General features: G+C 42.1%; 2 protein-coding genes across 2 annotated transcripts; both read left to right on the forward strand.

Annotated features, from left to right (window-relative positions):
* Positions 1–485: 485 nt before the first annotated feature.
* Positions 486–7035, forward strand: creb3l3l (cAMP responsive element binding protein 3-like 3 like). The gene is made up of 10 exons (XM_056377128.1): positions 486–632; positions 1962–2102; positions 2319–2712; positions 2884–2990; positions 3160–3252; positions 3559–3665; positions 4664–4732; positions 4852–4936; positions 5057–5150; positions 5311–7035. Exons 2-10 carry the CDS (start codon positions 1962–1964, stop codon positions 5715–5717), a joined length of 1497 nt encoding a protein of 498 aa, XP_056233103.1. The 5' UTR covers positions 486–632; the 3' UTR covers positions 5718–7035.
* Positions 7036–10056: 3021 nt separating this feature from the next.
* On the forward strand, positions 10057–11839 carry gadd45ga (growth arrest and DNA-damage-inducible, gamma a). Its single transcript, XM_056375315.1, has 4 exons — positions 10057–10273; positions 10391–10492; positions 10601–10811; positions 10978–11839. The coding sequence occupies exons 1-4, from the start codon at positions 10221–10223 to the stop codon at positions 11089–11091; spliced, it is 480 nt and encodes a 159-aa protein (XP_056231290.1). The 5' UTR covers positions 10057–10220; the 3' UTR covers positions 11092–11839.
* Positions 11840–19501: the final 7662 nt, after the last annotated feature.

The following is a 19501-nucleotide window of genomic DNA, read 5'->3' on the forward strand; positions in this document are numbered from 1 at the left end:
TGTATATATATATATATATTTATATACAGTATATAGTGATATCTGGTGACTGCAAAGGCCATAGTATATGATTCACATCATTTTCCACTCATGCCCTACGGATGGGGGCATTGTAATCCTGAGAGTTTGTATGCAAAATATAGAAAATGACAATACATATTATTAAATTATTTTCTATTTATTAAATTTCTTTTTGCTGTGTTTTATATATATATATATATATATATATATATATATGTGTGTGTGTTATATATATGTTATATATATGAATCACATTGCTTCAGCCATATATATACAATAAACAATATAGTAATACGTATTTGTATTACTTTAATAATAATTTTATAATATGTATTGTCATTTTCTGTGTTTTACTGCACTCCCTAGTATGCGCAGAGCAGGACAATAATGAGTAAAAATGTACTACACTTCCCAGAAGCACGGTGGACGATCACGTACCAATATCCGGCTTTACGTGATGACGCAATTTTTGCCTTGTTGGAAGGTAGTTTCAGGAGGAAGCGCTGTGACGGTGATTGGTAGCAGTAAAGAAATCCGGAGTAGAGAAAGCTAAAGACACACACACACGGACGCACTCACTCGAATGGTATTTTGTCTCCTGTCATCTCACGGTAAGAAAATTAACGTCGACGTTGGCCGTGTTTAATGTTTTTCAGCGTGTTTAATGTCAGGAGGGACCACGCCCTCTTTAATATAGCTCTTGACAGGAATATTAAGATAACGTCAAGTAGCTAAGTCGTCGATGTTGGCCTAAGACATTTCCTTATTTCTGCCAGTGGAGTAAATTATGCAGGTACATTTTTCAGCCTGGTATAATCAAACGCTCATGAATCACATTGCTTCAGCCAGCTGCTACTTAAAGTAGGTCATTCCGTTTGTGTCTTAAATGGCTATGCTGCAAGACAATACCCTTCATCTTGCAAGACAATAAAGGCACCCTGCATCTGAACAACATTCATGAGTATATATTTTTACTTCAGCAAGAAATGCAGTGTAGAAATGATAGTTTCCTGAATTTAACTAAACGTTACACGTCTTATTTGTTTTGATACTTGATATTGTATTCAGATCTCGTGACAAAGACATGTGGGGGCGGGGCTGAGTGTAAGATGAGGTCATGATGGGAGCGTGGCGATGATGCAATATGAAGCTGTTTATATGGCAGTTTAGTATACGTGTTATTAAGCCACTGACAGGGAAGTATGATCTGTCATACTTTAGATCCCTCCTTATTTTCTGTGGCTGCAAAGGTCAAAATAGCATCCACATGCACCCTGAGCCTCCACATGAAGGTCAAGGCAGATTACACTGCAACATCCAAGCAGACCAGACATTTCTGTAGGGTAGCAGCGTACCGGACCATCTCTTAATTTACTATACCACCCTCTTGTCCTGGTTTATCACTGTATTACCACCACAAATTCTATAACAGGATGATATTGTAAAACAAAAATCTCATTACGACTACATCTGACTCAGTACTTTGGCTTGACATCTAAAATCAATGTGTTATTGACTATCACTACTGCATTATTGAGTATGACAACTGGGGCTTTTATATAACATTTAATCATAGCTGAGGTGTATGGTAGGATCTCTGATAAGGAATCATATGATAGTCATAGAAGCATTCATTGTCTATTTCAGTCAGCTAAAACTGAAAAATTAGTTCTTTTTGTGTTCAATATTGATCCTTTAATTTGCTTGTTTAGTCTGATCAGCAGCTCAAAATCCAAAGATATTCCTGTAAACTTACAGTGTTATGAAACAGAAATTCATCAACATCAATTTTACAAAAATTAGCTATTTGATTTATCAGCAAATATTTTAAGCACTGCTTAACTGTAATGCAGTGTATGACATGACACATGAATTTAAGCTATAACACAAACTTGTTGACAAATATTTAACTTAATGCAAATGTTCCTGTGTTTTTACAGATGTCAGTCACTGAGGACCTTCCGGACATGGATGGGACAGACCTACTGGGGCTGCTGTTCCACGATGGAGAGGGCGGATCTACTGAGCCCTTCTTTCCTGATGGCAATGGGCTCATCGAGTCCTGGTTGTCTGAACAAGATGTAAGTCTTCAATCACAGAAAAGAAAGATTAACTTAGTATGAAGTTAATTAGATGTAATCATGATAATAACTGTCCGGGGTTTGTAAACAATAACATAAACATCTTTAAGTCTATATATCAACTGCACCATCATGGAGCAGCTAAAAACATAATAGCCTGACAACTTACCTGTTGTGTGTTTGTTTCAGAGTTTAATACTGTCTTTTGTCCCCCAGATGCTGACAGGTATGGATACTGAAGACTTTCTGTCCAGCTTGTTAGAGAGAGAAGAAAACATGGGGGCTATCTGTCCCTCTCATTCTCCTTTGGGCAGCGACAGCGGCATTTCTGATGACAGCAGCACTGTGGTTGGAAACAACAATCTTCTGGGATGCCCAAGTCCTCATGGCAGTGATAGTGACGTTGTGCCCAGCCCCAGTTATTCACAGCCCAGTCCTGTGCACTCTGACCCTGCCATGACCCCTGGAGAGCTGCACACGGAGAGCCTGGAGGCCTTAACCGTCCAGGCAGATCACAGCTACTCTCTGCTGCAAAGCGGAGGGACGGACATGGACATCCTGCAGAGTGTGAGGGCAGAGAAGCCAGATACAGATGTCTTCATTGATCTGGGTATGTGTAGTCCAAGAAGTCTTGAATATATGAAATATTTTTTTAACTAAGTCTTCTAAATGGCTGGACATTTGGCCATTTAGAAGACTTTAACTTTAAGTAATATTTTTTAGGCAACACATGGGACACTTAGGTTTATTTTAACTGTACTTAACTGTTTTCCCTGGACAGACGACCTGGTGAGTGAGGCAATGGAGGAGGACGTCACCAGCGAGCTGCCCTGCACTTTGGCCATCGAGGACTCAACAGAGGATTCAGCACAGCCCAACAAAATAGAGGTCAGTTTCTCTCACTCTTTTAGCTGTACCAAGACTCCTTCTATATCTTACCAAAGACCCAAAGATTCATGTAACATGCCAGTGTTATCGGACATGTATCATTTGTAAGATGGCTCATAATGCATGCTACAAATATGGCAAATGCAAATGTTGTCTTTCCTCCCTTCAGTTCCAGTTTAAAGAGATTGTGCTCTCTGAGGAGGAGAAGCGGCTGTTGGCGAAAGAGGGAGTAACCATTCCCACACACATGCCTCTCACAAAGGTGATGACACAGTTCATGTCTATATTGTGTATAATACATCAATGAACATAATCAGAACCCATTCTGCTGATTATTGCTATAATCGTTTTTGTTGCAGTTAATGTGCAATGATCCTGTCCAGTGTTAGCTTTTTATTGTTTGATTTATCTACTGGTTTGATAATAATTATGTTTTTTCCCTTCAAACCATGCTTTTGCTGGATTAATATTCAAAATGGATTTTCTGTTTGATCTTTCTGCGGCTATACACATTGTCATCTGTCATGTCAACATTTGGTTTTAAAGCCTCCTCCTCTCTGTGTAACAGGCAGAGGAGAGGACCCTGAAGAGGGTCAGGAGGAAGATCCGCAACAAGCAGTCTGCTCAGGAAAGTCGCAAGAAGAAGAAGGTGTACGTTGATGGACTGGAAAACAGGTGAGAATAAGAGGCTAAAATTTCTACAAATTGGAATATATTTCTCTCTATTACAAATGTTTATTAAATATACAGAATTTTTTTTACATCTGTTCTTAGGATAACAGTCTGATATTCCACAGAGCTTTCTCCGCACTAGCCTGCAGAATTACTTACTCCAGGGACCACCTCCAAATGCTTTTATTTCAGAGCTCAGGTTTAGAAAAATAAAACAATGATCAGCATTCAGATGAATTAATAGGTAATATCATGGCATTATGGGTAAATGTGGCTAAAAGGATAAAAATATCTTGGTGAAGGATTTTGTTGGTAGGCCAAAAAGTTGTGTTGTTCTGATCATAGTCCAACTATTGTAACTTAAAGAATTTAAAGGACTTAAAAGTTGATTAAACTAAATTTTGCATGGATGGAAAAGCAGACAAATAGTGCTGCAACTAACAATTATTTTTATTATCAGTTAATCTGCTGATGATTTTCCTCATTAATTGTTTTGTCTGTAAAATTTAAAATACTGAGACATGCTCATTATAATTTGTAATTGCCCACAGCACTTCAAATGTCTTATTTTGTCTGACCAATAAAACCCCAATGATATAGTAGTAGGAACTTCGCCATGTTTTGGCATTTTTACTTAGAAAACTACTAGAACGATTATTTGATCATCAAAACAGTTTCAAATTAATTTTCTGTTATTGCTGACTAATCAATTAATTCAGTAATTTTTGCAGACCTGTAACAGACTTTTTCTTGGTAACATAGCTATTCATATATGAGTTGCAGCTACTCTTGTCAAACTCAAGAAAATACATTATAGGAACTTAAAGAAGAATCGAGCAACTGTTTTGTCTGCTCAATACCCTGTGACTATTTATGCTGGCATTGATTTAATGTTTGTCTTCAATTTTAATGGCTGATGAGGTTTTATGGTTGGTCAAATACACTATGTATATATATGTTTGGTTAAATAAACTGATCACTTCAACGACTTCCTACCACAGGGTTGCCATCTGTACTGCACACAACCTGGAATTACAGAAGAAAGTCCAAATGCTTCAGAAACAGAACATGTAAGAACGCTGCGATATCACTTCTTAATTAATATGTAATAACACATATCTCGAAAGTGTTTCTGAATTTGTTGACATCATTCAGTGTATCAGTCAATGTGTGCTCTTGGTTCCTCCAGGTCCTTGATAGAGCAACTGAGGAAACTACAGGGTATTGTGAAGATGTCAACTATGAAGGCCAGCACAACCAGCACTTGTGTTATGGTAATTTGTGGACTACATTCATTTCTTCTATCTCTCCTGATTATTGTTTTCGTATTGAGTGTCAAGTTCTTTGTCATGCTGCAGTATTTTTTTCTCACTTTCTCCTTGGTTGCCCTCCAGGTGTTCCTGCTCTCTTTCTGTCTCATCATCTTCCCGTCAGTCAATCCATTTGGGGGAAACACAGAGCAGAAGGAACTCTACACACCCTCCTCCAGTAAGTTACCTCAAAAAAAAAAAAAAACTGCAGTACATGCTTGCCGGTGTAGTACTCTTTTTTTAATCTGAATTATGACCAGGATTTCATGAATTTGTCTTTCAGCAGTGTGACTTTCTTGGCCCAGCTTTGGTAATCAATTTTTCTCTCATTGTTGCAGTCATCTCTCGGACTTTGCGCTCATTGCCACCAGAAAGCACAGATGCCATATCCTACCCGGAGCCTGAGGAGGAGGAGCTTCTCTTAATGCCCCAAGCAGAGGTGGAGAACAGTAAAGCCATCTTCGCCGGGGGTCAGAAGAACCACACCCCCGACTACCAGAGGGTGGAGCAACCTGACTCGGAAACAGGCGTCAATAGCAACTCCTCGGCAGACTTCCCTGGTCCAGCTCAGGCCGCAGAGATGAAACCGGGGCCGGCTGGCGGAGTAGGGGCCTTACAGGAAGGATCCATTGATGCTGTAGTGGCGTCTGCTGTGGCATATGAAGTCTCAGGGTCCAAGGATAACTGGATAGACCGAAACCCCCCATCTGTCATATTACAGCAGCACCGCTCAGATGAGATGTAGTTGGGAGATATTTATTAATATAACCAGCAGAGGGAGCCATATTCCTAATGTTTTGGGTACAACAGGGAAGCTTAAACTTACAAAAAGGGGAAATACCAGTAATTATCATGATATAGGATCAGTCTGTCTGTCCCTACTTTCCTCTCTAACAGCCTTCTGATGTACTACTATTACTTTATTTGCACTTTGTTCCGATTTCCTTGTACCAGTGGGCAACACAACTGGTAAGAGATTTCCATATTTCAGCAGTGTAAATTACCTAAAAAAAACTGGACATTGCAGTGATAATATGCATGCTTGCATTGCCGGAGGCCCCATGCTACTTAGGTAGCACTGAGGTCTCTCACGTTATTGTACAAATTGGTGATGGTAACCAAAATTTGTAGGCAACACCATAGAAAAATGTATCAGGTACCAGCAGTAGATTACTTGAAGCGAAGTATTACTTTATGGCATTATTATTTATTACCAAATTCTAGGGTGAGCTTTGTCGGACTCTAGACTGTCTGATAACCTCAAGCAGATCTTACCATACGCTGCTCGTCATGAATGACTCTCCCATAGTAAATTGTTGTGAATATAAGTAGTCCCAACACGTCGCACTGCAGACTAGTGAGCAACATCCATTGCTTGATTCCCATAAAGCTTGATCAAAGTGGTTTTCTGACCACCGTAATGCTTAAGCCATTGCAGGACATTTGGCCATTTAGAAGAATTGTAAAGTTTGTTAGTATTTCCCCTTGTAACAAGGGTATCCACGCTCCGTTTAATTTTAGAATGCTTAGTTTTTATGTTGTACAGTAAAGGAAGAAAAATTGTCCACAAAAAGTTGAACAACAAGCTGAACCCCTTGACTTTGCTATTGTCAGCCGACCCCGGTCTGCCCCTGCAATCTCCTCTTTTACAATTTCATGGGACAGTTCTTACCTTTATAAACAAACCTGAAACATCTTAGCACCTGTGTGCACAGAATAAGGGGTTTGATATATTTGCTCAGTAAACCGTGTTGCAGTATAATATACTCAAAAATGTGATGACCTGTTTTGTCAGTGAGGCATTTTTGTTTCATTTTTTTGTGTATTTCTATGTTTCTGTTGGTAATAAATGGAATCTAAATGGTATTGGAACTGCTCTTTGTTATAATCAAAGAGTTAATGAGATTTTAAATGTTGCTCATGTTGAACAAATGCACTGACATTTGACATAGTCCAAGAATGGAATGTAAATATGCTTAAATTATTGTCTTCTGTACATTTGTTCTCTTTATGTATAAAACATGTCTGGACATCTATAATAATAAACTTTTTATATATCGCAATTTCAGTGAACTCGTTCGCACTATGTTTGGAGTGAAGTCATAGATCATTCCTATGTGCCCTCCAAGAGGCTACATCTCCAAGACAACCGATTTAGGCATGCTAGCATTTGATTGACTGAAAGGGCGAGGGCTAACTTGAGGCTCATGTCGTGAGAATATCACAGTGGTACCTAACATCACCAGAAAAATCACAACTGAGTAACCATGTTAGCTAGTGTTAACTAGCAAACTAACCCTGGCTTCTGTCACCTGTAGGCTAGCAGTCAGGTTGCTAGCAGGAGTACCCAAAATGGTGAATATATCAAAGTATGAGTTTAATTTCTGTTGAAAAATCCCAAGAAAATATCACCATGGATGCTGTGATTTTTTTATGCCTTGCTATACTATGATGTTTTTATGCATTACTATAGAATAATTTATTAATGGGGCAGCACGGTGATGAAGTGGCTGGAACTGATGCCTCACAGTGAGAAGGTTTTTGGTTCGAACCCCGGCCTTTGGGCCTTTCTGTGTGGAGTTTGCATGTTCTCCCTGTGCCTGCTCTGGTTCTGTCTGAGTAATCCAACTTCCCCACACAGTCCAAAGACATGCACATTAGATTTATTGACGACTTTACTGCCTTACTACATATACTATGACGTTTTTATGCCTTATACTATGGCTTTTTTATGTCTTATTATAATATGACTTTTTATGCCGACTGGAGGAGTAACATAAAATTCACGAGGTGACTAACAAACTAAAACTAACAGGATTGGGTTTTTAGTATCAGAGTAACACAAGTAACAAAATGCAAATTCAAAGAAAAAGACAATATCTAACCTCCCTGAAAAAGGCAGAGAACCCCTGCAAAGCTTCATCTGCATTAATAAAGTTGTTTGCACAACAGAAACACTTCAATCAGAAAGGACAGGTAAGGATTGTATTTTAAAAATTAAACCTGTACATATATAACATTTTTGTATGGGCATTCCTGAATGTAAATCCAGATCTTATATGTTAATAAACCGTTTAGTTGAGGGCATTAAAAAGCTAATGTCTTTGTTTTGGAGGGGTGGTGGGGTTGTTGCGTCCCTACCAATGTTGACACCAAACGTACGCCCTTGCACAGAGGTAACCTCAGCTGTGGGGAAATTAACGCATATGGGGTCTGGTTGGTGACTCAAGTCTGAGGGTGGTATCATGAGTCACGAGCTTTTTCGACATGTTGAGACTTGCTGTGTTGGGGGGGGGTTATAAGTTCCAGCAGGTGGCGCTGTTAGTCCAGATTTCTGACACTAAGCTGGCGTCCCAGCAGCTCCGTAGATGGTGTAAGATAGGGTTAAAGGTCAATCAGTTAACATGTGGGCACCTTGATATTTACTTACAAACAAATGACACAGTGGTTTTTTATTTGACTCATCGTTTAAAAAGAACCCTATGATGAAAACAACCTTTAATAGCGCTCAATGTTCTGGTAATTAGGCGTCCTTTGTGCTACTTAGACCCCTATTGTGTGGTGTGACTCACTCTCTCTTAGCTGTGAAGATTTTCTTCATGATAAGTTTTGAGCTTTTATAATTTGTTTTCCAAGACTCAGTTACTCATACACATTGTACAACATTGCTTATACTATAGTAGACATGATTCCAAGTTAAGGCAAGACCAGTCAGCGGGTGCGTAAACATACACAGCCTTCGGCATCTGTCCGAACAGCGAGTGATGTTGAATGTAAACTCCTGCAGTCCCACTGATAAGATAAATTGACCTGAAAAGACTACTGGCTGCGGCACGTGGCGCTTTTCAGGAGTGGGGGGTGGCAAGCGCATCTGTCGGGCATCTGCCGTAGGGCAATGAATGGAGTGGGGTAATAAAGAGTGTAGAGCGCACGCAGGATGCTCACGCACACACACATAGGCTACTCACATCCCCCAGCCCCATGAAAGGACCGGGGGCAGGTGGAGGACGTGAGTATTGTTGTGACACAAAGTCGCTTTATTCTCTCTCCTTAGAGAAACGACACGCGTCAAGACAGACCGGCAATTAAGCTTCCTTTAACAATGTACAGACAAAAAGTGGCGTGTGCCGGCCACAAGCTGTTTTGGTCACTCCTCCAAATACGAGGTCGCCATCAAAAAAATCAAGCTCTATTTGGGTCAGGACAGGCTTGCTCGCTTGCCCGTAACTTCCGGGCTGTACTGACTGTAAACACAGCAGCAAGTTGGGTAACAGGTTGGTAGGATATGTGTGCGCGTGCAGGTGCACCATCAACAAAGCTGTTTATTAAGGGAGAAGCAATGCTGTGTCTACCGGGAAAGTTTGGATTTGCTATAAATATCACAGCAGTGATTCCCCGAGCTGGGGAAGTCCACTTCTGTTCCAGATTGTTCACTTCACTGCTGGTTCCGCCGACCCGGATCTTTCCTTTAAATGGTCTGCATATTCGGTTGCATTGTCACTGAAGGATGGTCTGAAATGTGTCGGTCCGCTGTGCCCCTTGGTTTTATAACTGTCATGGAAAAACATTACCTGGTACATAACAATTATATAACCTACAAACACAAGGCAGGCAGGTGGAAAGACCAGCCCAACCTCCACGTGTTATCATCATGACACAATCAATCTAACATATATATAGGCCTTTATATTTAAAAAAAAAAAAAAAAAAAAAAAAGAAAGAAAAAGAAAAATTTCATGGGATTCTCAAATGATTTTTGGTCAAATTTTAAATTATAGGTCATATATGGCAGCTGCTCCGTAGTATTCAGGGGGGTCATTGAAGCGACAGTGGGTTCAAGCTTTATACGTGTCAGTGATACAGTGACTCTTCAAGTCCATCGTAAACAGGACTTTTAGTTTTTTGTACACAAGGCAAGGACAACTTGGTCCGTGGGTGGGTGAGGGAATGAGGGAGGGGAGGGGGGGATTTCTTGAAAGGTTGTAATCTTGCCCCACGTGGGGTTGTCAACAAGCTCAGCGTAACTGCCCGGGGACTTTTGCTTTCCTCACCACCGCTGCTCTGAGCCAATGGTAGCATCCAGGCGCGGAAAAGACCGCCCCTTGCCGAGAAACAACGTCGACCTGCTATAAAACCACCCACAGCCTGTTCAGAGCTCAGAATAACGCAAGAGACTACACAGAGAAACACACAGCCCCTCTTTCTTTTTGGTTCACTGTATCATCCCGATCGCGCTTGGATTATAACTATGACTCTGGAAGAGATCCGCGGACAAGACAACACAATGGAAAACGCAGATAGGTAAATATCTAATTCACGGATACAACATTATTCAAGATGTTGAGTTGATGTTTTGTAGCTTTCTTGTTATTCTAAATGTGACTAGTGTCCTGATGATGTGTGTTTTTCTTTGTCAAGGGTGCAAAGTGCAGGCGCAGCCCTGGAAGAGCTGCTCGTCGCTGCTAAGAAGCAGGACTACCTGACAGTTGGAGTTTATGAATCTGCTAAAGTCATGAATGTGTGAGTATTGCAATTCGTGAAATCTTTGACTACAGCTGGCATTGTTTTAAATTTGAAGCATAAGCAGAAAGGATTTATTTTTGACCACCTTTCTTATCTTTCCCTCAGTGATCCAGACAGCGTGGCATTCTGCGTCCTCGCCACCGATGAGGAGTACGAGTGTGATATTGCTCTTCAGATCCACTTCACCCTCATCCAGGCTTTCTGCTTTGACAACGACATCAACGTGGTGCGCGTAAACGACATCGAGCGCCTGGCGGACCTCGTGGGTGCAGACGGGACCGGCGAGCCCAAGGACGCGCACTGCATTCTTGTCACGGTACGTTTCCCACTCAGTCAGGAACCGGCAGCCGGTGAATCATGCATGCATCACTCCTCCGTCTGAATGTTCTGCACACGCTGCCAAGTCACCGCATGTCTGCATAGACTATAATGTTTGTTGCAAGGTTATCTGATTATTAAATATCTCATTCTTTTCATTTCAGAGCCCCAGTGCAAACCCATGGAAAGACCCTGCTCTGGACAAGCTGAGTCTGTTCTGTGAGGAGAGCCGCAGTGTGTACGACTGGGTGCCCACCATCACACTCCCAGAGCGCTGAAGTGACATCCCACTATAAATGCTTCACATGATGATGATGAAGATGATGAAAAGAAAGTCAAGGAGCTGAGCTTCAGCTGGGGGTGTCAAGCCTCTCTGCCTCACTTTTCTGGATTAAGAGGCTGTGGCTGTAACTACAACCCCACCACCATCCCCAACCCCACTGCAAAAGCCAGGCTTCCATTGCATTCTGGGTCGGCACGTTGATTCTGGATTACCCTGAGGAAGGGGGTTCAAGTTCAGTGGTCAAGTGTGGACTAGGTCAGGTGTATGTGGAGTGGACGGAAAGCCTGATGGACACTGAGGAGTTGGACTGTACTGCATACTGCATGAAAAGATGAGAAGTGGAGACCCTGGGACTGCCTTAAGAGAGTATAGGCACCAGGGGAAGTGGGCAGTGAAGGTCACAGAGAAAGAGACTGTGCAAGAAATGGACTTATGGAAGTGTGGAGGCTGCACTGACTCTCATGAGAGGGGAACTAGGAAGATGCTGGTCCTGAAGAAGGTCTGAAAATGTCTAAGTGGACTTAACTTTTATTTTCCAGCGCAGCTATCAGGAAGTTCTTGGGATAAGCAGAGACTTTGCTTGCAAATCCTGATTTCAGCTGTGTCTGTACCTGTGACACTTTTTATTTTTCATGGACTATTGTTTTTACTTTGAGATATACAGACAAAACAAATGCAATATTTGTTTGAAATGTACTAATTTTTAATGTTTTTTGTGAAATAAACATTTGCAATCAAACTCATCTTCTCTTGTCAGAAATGTTATTTCCCCTTTTTGTATTAAGCGTCACGGACCATTGGCACTCACCAGACCTCAGGTTAACCAAGCTGCAGCAGAGTGTGGGAAGTTACAGCAGCTTGCACAGACATAGAGGTATCAGGAAGTGATGCATTATCAGCTACACAGAGCTAGAGAAGAAGTAAAGAGTAAAACGTGGGTGGCATACGGAAAGTAATGATCAAATGATTGGGTGTCTTAGAAAAGAGACTAAATGGAGAAAAAGAGAGTAGAACAGTTTCACCATAATGATACTTGTGACATGTGCTCTTTCCAGGCACTGACCTTTTACCGCTCATAGACCAGCTGCCTTACGCGACAGCTTGCACAATCGCTGCAGCCAGAATTGAGGCTGAGGCCGAGGCTGGGGGGCCTGCAGGAAAGAGCTCTCTTTTGTTTTCTGTGCACGGGCAGCTGGGGCTACAGAGGTCTGTGTGTAAGTGGGTAGTGTGCTTAGTTATAGTTTTGTGCAACCAAGTGGAAAGGGGAGGCTGTATTGTAATAATAAGCCGTTTTTGCTCCACTGTACAGCACTGAGGAGGTTAAACTTTACGTGTCAGAGATGCTGTTGGGAAAGTTGGAAGGTCTTCGTGCATGAAAGTTCAGTTCATATGTCTTGCAATGGCTTGCAAAATTCATGCAAACCGTTAGGCAACACACGTGGGGAAAGAAATGAAAAGTTATACATTTTGTATGCCTGCACACACGTGCGCGCGGAGGCACGTGCAATGACACCATCGAGACTGGACTGGAATTGGAGTAGAGCTGTAGCGGAATGAGGGTCAGAAAGATCATCAGTGGCAGGTAAGAGGAAGCGTGTTAGCGTAAGTGGTCGGCTTGACAGTAAAGTGCGGCCCACATCAAAGAGATAGCAGACTTCTGAGGAACTCATCTCGCTTTTCTTTGCAGCACCTTGGTGTCTGGCCAACCACTGGTCATACCACTGCATGTGTGCGCAAACGCATGAACACACACCTGTATGTGCACACACGCTCACAACCACACTTAAGCGCGCACACACTCTTCATCACACTCACACACGTACACACAGCTGAGACTGATGTCAGGCAATTTTTCAGGGTTCTAAGAACAGAGGAAGCTTTTACTCAAACAAAACTTTGAGATATGTAGATATGCAATAAAGGGATTTTCCATGGGCATTAATATCTGCACTGGTAGGCATATGGGATAAATTACTCTAAATGCTGACAAAACCAGTCATTTTCTTACATGCACATTCAAAACTGTAGCAAGATTAGGATTAGATACAGTCATTAAGATCTTTGTGGCTTGTGATGACTGTGGCTGTTGCACTCTGGACTCTGATCAAACATGAAGCCTGTTTCTGAGTGTGGTTGAAATACAATATTTTGTGAAAATCACCTGCAAAAGTCCCAGCCAACTCACAATGCCAGGTCAGGACACAGTTGAAAGGTTCATAATCTACATCACGTACAACAAAGGAGTGAAAGGAGAAAGCATTTTTGATTCTAGCATGCATCCAAAAATGCAAGTAAAATATTCAGGGATTTTCGTCTATGCAGGTCAGTGTGTTCTTCAGGCAGCCTTCTCTGTTCTGCTTCGGAAAAAAAAAACAAACAAAAAGACCAGCAGCAACAATAGCAGTGGCAATCGTGTCTAATTTTGACCTGTTTTTGAAAAAAAAAACATTTAATGCCTCAGATAAATACCCATTTTCTGAATAACATATAAATGCTGACTATTTTATTATGTGCTCCAAGTAAACAGTAGTTAACAATGCAACACTAAGTATTTTGTTGACAAAATACTTGACCTACTTTGCATGAAAGTGACATTGATGGTTTTTTGTGAGATGAGATTCTTGCCTCTAAAACCTCATCTCTCCAGGCCTATTATCTGCTGTCTCAACCCTAACTCCTGTAGCAGCAACTTGTGCAAGCACTATGCAAGACCGAAAAGCACAACAACATGCCTGTGTTTTTTTTAATGCTATGCGCCTTTTGGCTACAGGTGTATATGGACCAGCGGAGAACAAATCTTTCCAGCAGCCTTTTTAAGGCTACTGGAAAAGACTCCTTGGCTGTGCCGCTGCTAATATTTGTATGAGGTTAACAAACATCTTCTCCGTGTGTTGGCTGTGGTGCCACAGCCTGAAGCAACAGTCCAGACTGTGGAAACAGCCCGACTGTCTGCACAAGGACTGAGCCAGAGATCTGGAGTTACGATAGACTGAAAGGGAGGGAGCAAGACCAGACAGATGTGCTCTGACTGAGAAACATTAGTGTTTTCAACCGTGGCACAGAACGATGGTAAACATCAAGCAGTAGTTTACTCCAGAGTGCTATCCAGACTGTTTCCTTTCTCTCTCCATGTTAAGTGCTGATAAAGAGTTCTCCTCTATTTCACATGGGTCATAACCCCAAACAAAATATTCAGTTAATCTCTGATGGATCTGCAACGATACAGACACAAAAATTTAGATGATTAAAGGGAGAAAGAGAAGGGAGAAGACTGACCATTTGTATAATATGCTTACTCACTCTCTTGCTGGGAGTTAGATGGAAGAGTCGATAGACACTCATATCTATCCGATCAATATGAAGCTGAAGCCTGCAGCCGGTTAGCTTAGCTTAGCATTTGGATGGGAACAAGGGGAAAGAGCATATCACTGTTTTATAAGCAGTTGGGACCGTTTCTTGGCCAGGCACAGTGATTTTCTGCAGTATGAAACCTGACAGTGATAACGAAACCTCCAGGTGTTGGCTCCAGCTTCGTATTTAACGGACAGATATGAGAGTGGTATCTCACTCTCAGCAAGAAATTGAGTAAGCCTATTTCCCAATATATTTAAAACATTCCGATTCCAATGTGTAAGCTGAATAGAATTAGTTAGGGAGTGAAAGGGAAAGTGTCAGAATGAAATCTTACAAACCACTGTTTTCAATCAGCGATATTTATATCTGGTCCATTGGTTTTCTACTCTGTGCACTTTTTACAGTAAATCCAAAAAAACGAAATCTTATGCTCCTCCCACACTAATGCTTTCAGATTTGCTTTCAAAAAGTTACAAAATTCACAGTTAAACCTCCTTCTACTGGACATGCACGCAGAGGAAGAAGCCTGCCAAAGACAAAAAAGTGAAAAATCTTGCTTCGTTTTGAGTTATCATGCAAATTGGATAAAGGCAGGACTTTTGTGAACAGTTAAAACTGAGAATCTGTGAGCCACGTGGCAATGGTAATGCTCCTATTGTAAGCTTTACTTGCTCCCCATCAGGAGGGTATAAAATGGACACTGTTTGTATTTTGGATATTTGTCCTGTGACATTAAAATGCCATGTATTGCTTGCTATTTGACTATTTTAACCCTGGTGAAATGTTCCAGTATGTGTTTCCATATCAGGAGACCCAAAGATTCCCAGACTTGTGGTTCGACTGTAAATGGTAAATGCTTCAGAGAGAATTTGGTAGAGTGATCCGCCCTTCCCAGAGCCATTACTTTCATGGGGAACTGTGGTCCCTACTTCCCATTCCCTTCTCCATCTCACTTACAGTAACCACAGCAAGATGAGATTACACGATGAGCTGGCAGGCAGCACCCCACCCCCACCCCCACCCCCACCCCCCCTCTCACCCCACCCAGCTCTGAGTCTCTCTTGTCCTCTCGCGTGGCCCAATTGGTACCATGAGCTCATGGCCCAGCTGGCTCTGGCAGGCTGTAGAGCGAGAGGGAGAAAAAAAGAGAGAGAGAGAGAGAGAGAGTGATAGATAGATAGCGATAGATAGATGGCTGGTGTTGGGTGTCTCTAATCTAAGTATGTGTCACTCACTGGAGAAATGAGCTACACCCAGGCTGCTTCTGCTTCTGCTGCTGCTCAACTTACAGTGAGATCAGTCCTCAGAGTGGTGTGCTGTGTGGTGAGCCAGCACAATATGCAACTTTCAGTATTTCTTAGATTGACCGTGCAGGGAATTTCTCATCACTGTGGTGGCCTGGGTGATTCCAGTGTGAAAACACATACACATAAAGTGGGGCTGCTGTTCGTGAAGAGTCACTATCAGTCAGTCGGTACGACCTGACACGGGTGGTTTTTGAGTTTTTGAGGTTGTGGTTGAGCTGAAATAGCTGTAAACATTGAGGTGTACACACACACACACACACACACACACACACACACACACACCTAGGCACCTGGGATGACCTAACCACACTGTGAGGGATGAGATCACATGATCCAGACCTCTCAGTTCAGAAGTAATGATCGGGGTTGTCTTTTTGCAGGGCCTATAATCAAAGTCAGTAAAACAGCTGTGTGTGTGCCAAGGGGAGGGTGACCTGGTTACACACACTCAAACACCTGACCTACACTTTAGAAATCCACTGTGTCCCCTTGTGGGGTAGAGTGACACACACCTGTGCCCCTGCCCACACACACACACGTGCACACGCACACGCACACACACACACACACACACACACACACACTCACACACACAAACACACACACACACACACACACAAGCACACACACACACACACACACACACACACACACAGCAGGTCATTGCAGATGAGGTCATGACATGCACTTAACTGCTGTTAATGTGAAATACTACTCTTGGTTGTCTGGTCAAAACCAATGAGACAGTTGTCTTAAATATATCAGCTGGGCAGAGACAATATTTTTTAAATCTAGAAGATAATCTGTTGACTATTTTTGCAGGATACAGTCATTTGGATGTTTGTTTTCAAATTGGTATGTCTGCGAAAAATTGCCTTGGGATTGCATCAGTGTGTTTGTTCAGCAGCGACTGAATGGACTGATTGGATGAAATGTGTGACTTCCGAGTGCAATGTCTATGGCATTAGCATACACAAGACTATGTGTGGGCCCTCACTGACTTTTCATCGTGAAGCTCTGGTCACAGGGTTTATAAAAAATATCATATGAGCCGTGATAGCAGTGACCTTACGTTAACATCAACGGCTAAATTTAGATCGCATGGTCCTAGTGCCAGATTTTTAATCTGACGCCCCCCTCATGGTATTTCACATGAAGGGAACACCATCCCAGCAAACATGTGAGAATATTCAAAAACAAGACACACTTTACGATGAGTGAACGAGTGATTCTCTTGAACAAATCAAGAATGTGACCCAAGTCCACAGGGGAGAGATATGATGCTGGATGCATTGATCGCATTGAGGCCGAGGCTTTGGGCCCGACTCTTTACATAAGCTGTAATGAGGTAAGTGTAAAAGGCAAAGGCTATTTCAGGACAACTGTAACGGCTCAGAAAGTCTGAGAGTCTTTAAGTGTCACCTGGTTTGTTCTAGCACAGAGGAGGGAAGAGGAGGTTAGTAAATGAAAATAGAAAACAGGCCAAATTTAGTGCAAATGCCTTAAAATAAGGCCTCAGACTTTGTTATCATTCACTATATCAAATGGTATTTAATGAATGTAAAAATGCATGTTTATTTCTCACTCACACTTTTCCTCTTATTTCCCTGTCTGTGTCTGCATTCTGTGCATATTTTCTAGTTTACTGTGGGCTGCCAGTCCAGCCGGGGTGGGGCAATGCTAAGTGATTTGCCAAATATGGGGAGCAGCCTGTAACCTCGGCAGGGCTGACACATTACTGACATAGCTGAGCTTATCCGTCCAGAAGCACATGTACCCAAAGCCATGCCAAGAATCCCCTCTCATAGGCCACAATCCTCAAGTAAAGCAGCAGGCCAAGAAGGCATGGTCATAGAAGCACAGCCTGGAGGAGGAGAAATGAACCAATGCTGCTGTCTACACAGATACACAGACAGACATACGCATATACAGATAAAATGTGCGGAAGTTGCAAGCTATTTGCTCATCTGCTGATAGACTCTGTCCTGGCATGCAGACAGAGAGAGAGGGCAGACAGGATGGCTGGGCTGATTCACTGAAAGATAGAAAGAGCGTGAAAAGAAAGAGACGCATAGCGTGGATGGTGTAAATTCCAAATTCCATCATGCTGATGCGTAAGACTATTTGAAGTAGTAGCGTAAATAGCAACACTCACTGTTATCCGTGGGGATTGTTTAATCCAGGAGCAATGTTGTGGCGCATACACACACAGTGAGAAAAAAAAGAGAAAAGGGAAGACGTTGTCCGCTAAGTATTCATTGTTTGGCGAGATCTGTGCACGCATGAAACAAAGCGACTGTTAAAAAGAAAGGAAAAGGAGGAAATACAAGTAATGAGCTCTGTGTTCTTACTTAAGGAAGTTCATAGTGCTTTGGTACAGGCACTGGAAGGGTGTCAAGGCAGCGTGACATTTTCCCTAAGAGAGAGGGCGAGTGAGATATAGAGACAGACAGAGAGAGAGGGGGAGCACAGAGTAAACAGTGTGACAGCCAGACTGCCTCTCTGCTTTCAGCGCACATGCTAATTAGAAACCTCGAGAGAGGGAGAGAGAGAGAGAGAAAGAGAGAGAGAGAGAGAGAGGTTGAGCAGTCGGGAGACATGGCACAGGGAGAAAAAAGAGTGGAAGAGAGGGGAGAGGAAAGACCACAGAAGATGAAGGAAACGGGAGAGATAGAGCAGATAGAGAAATAAAGGGGAGGGCAGAGGAGGAGGATCCCTGATGAAGGGCCTTGCTCGCTTGTGCTGTGCCGTCACTCTGTCACAGGTCAGGGTTTTTAATGGAATGATGATGTAGCAGCTCATCATGACAGACTCCAGCCGCTGCACAAACAAGTTGACTCGAACAGTGCGCACACACACACACACACAAATACACACACATATATATATTTTCACTACTGTGCAAAAGTTTCGGCAGGTGTGAAAAAATGCTGTAAACTAAGAATGCTTTCAAAAATATAAATAATAATTGTTTATTTTTATCAATTTACAAAATGCAAAATGAGCGAACAAAATAAAAATCTAAATCAAATCAATATTTGGTGTTACTCCCTTCAAACCAGCATCAATTCTTATAAGTACATTTGCACAAAGTCAGGGATTTTGTAGGATTATTGTCAGGTGTATGATCAACCAATTGTACTAAACAGGTGCTAATGATCATCAATTTCACATGTGGGTTGAAACACAGTCATTAACAGAAACAGAAACAGCTGTGTAGGAGGCTTAAAACTGGGTGAGGAGCAGTCAAACTCTGCTACCAAGATGTGGTTGTGGAAGACAGTTTCATGTCACAGGTCATACACCATGACAAGACTGAGCGCAGTCTCAGGTAGTTATACTGCATCAGCAAGGTCTCTCCCAGGCAAAGATTTCAAAGCAGACTGGGGTTTCAAGATGTGCTGTTCAAGCTCTTTTGAAGAAGCACAAAGAAACGGGAAACGTTGAGGATCGTAGACGCAGCGGTCGGCCAAGGAAACTTAGTGCAGCAGATGAAAAACACATCAAGCTTATTTCCCTTTGAAATCGGAACATGTCCAGCAGTTCAGTGCCATAAGATCAGAACTGGCAAGAAAAAGCATGTGATAACCCTGCTGAAAGGGTTAAGTATTAAACTGACCACAACATGTTTTCAGTTTTTACACATGTGCGGGCTTACATGTTTTTTTTTTTTTTTTTTTTTTTTCTTTGGAGCTACAAAAAAAAAAAAAACATGCTCCTTGAGCGACAGAGGTATTGCACAAT

Source organism: Seriola aureovittata, chromosome 5 (assembly GCF_021018895.1).
Source record: "Seriola aureovittata isolate HTS-2021-v1 ecotype China chromosome 5, ASM2101889v1, whole genome shotgun sequence".
Lineage (NCBI taxonomy): Eukaryota > Metazoa > Chordata > Actinopteri > Carangiformes > Carangidae > Seriola > Seriola aureovittata.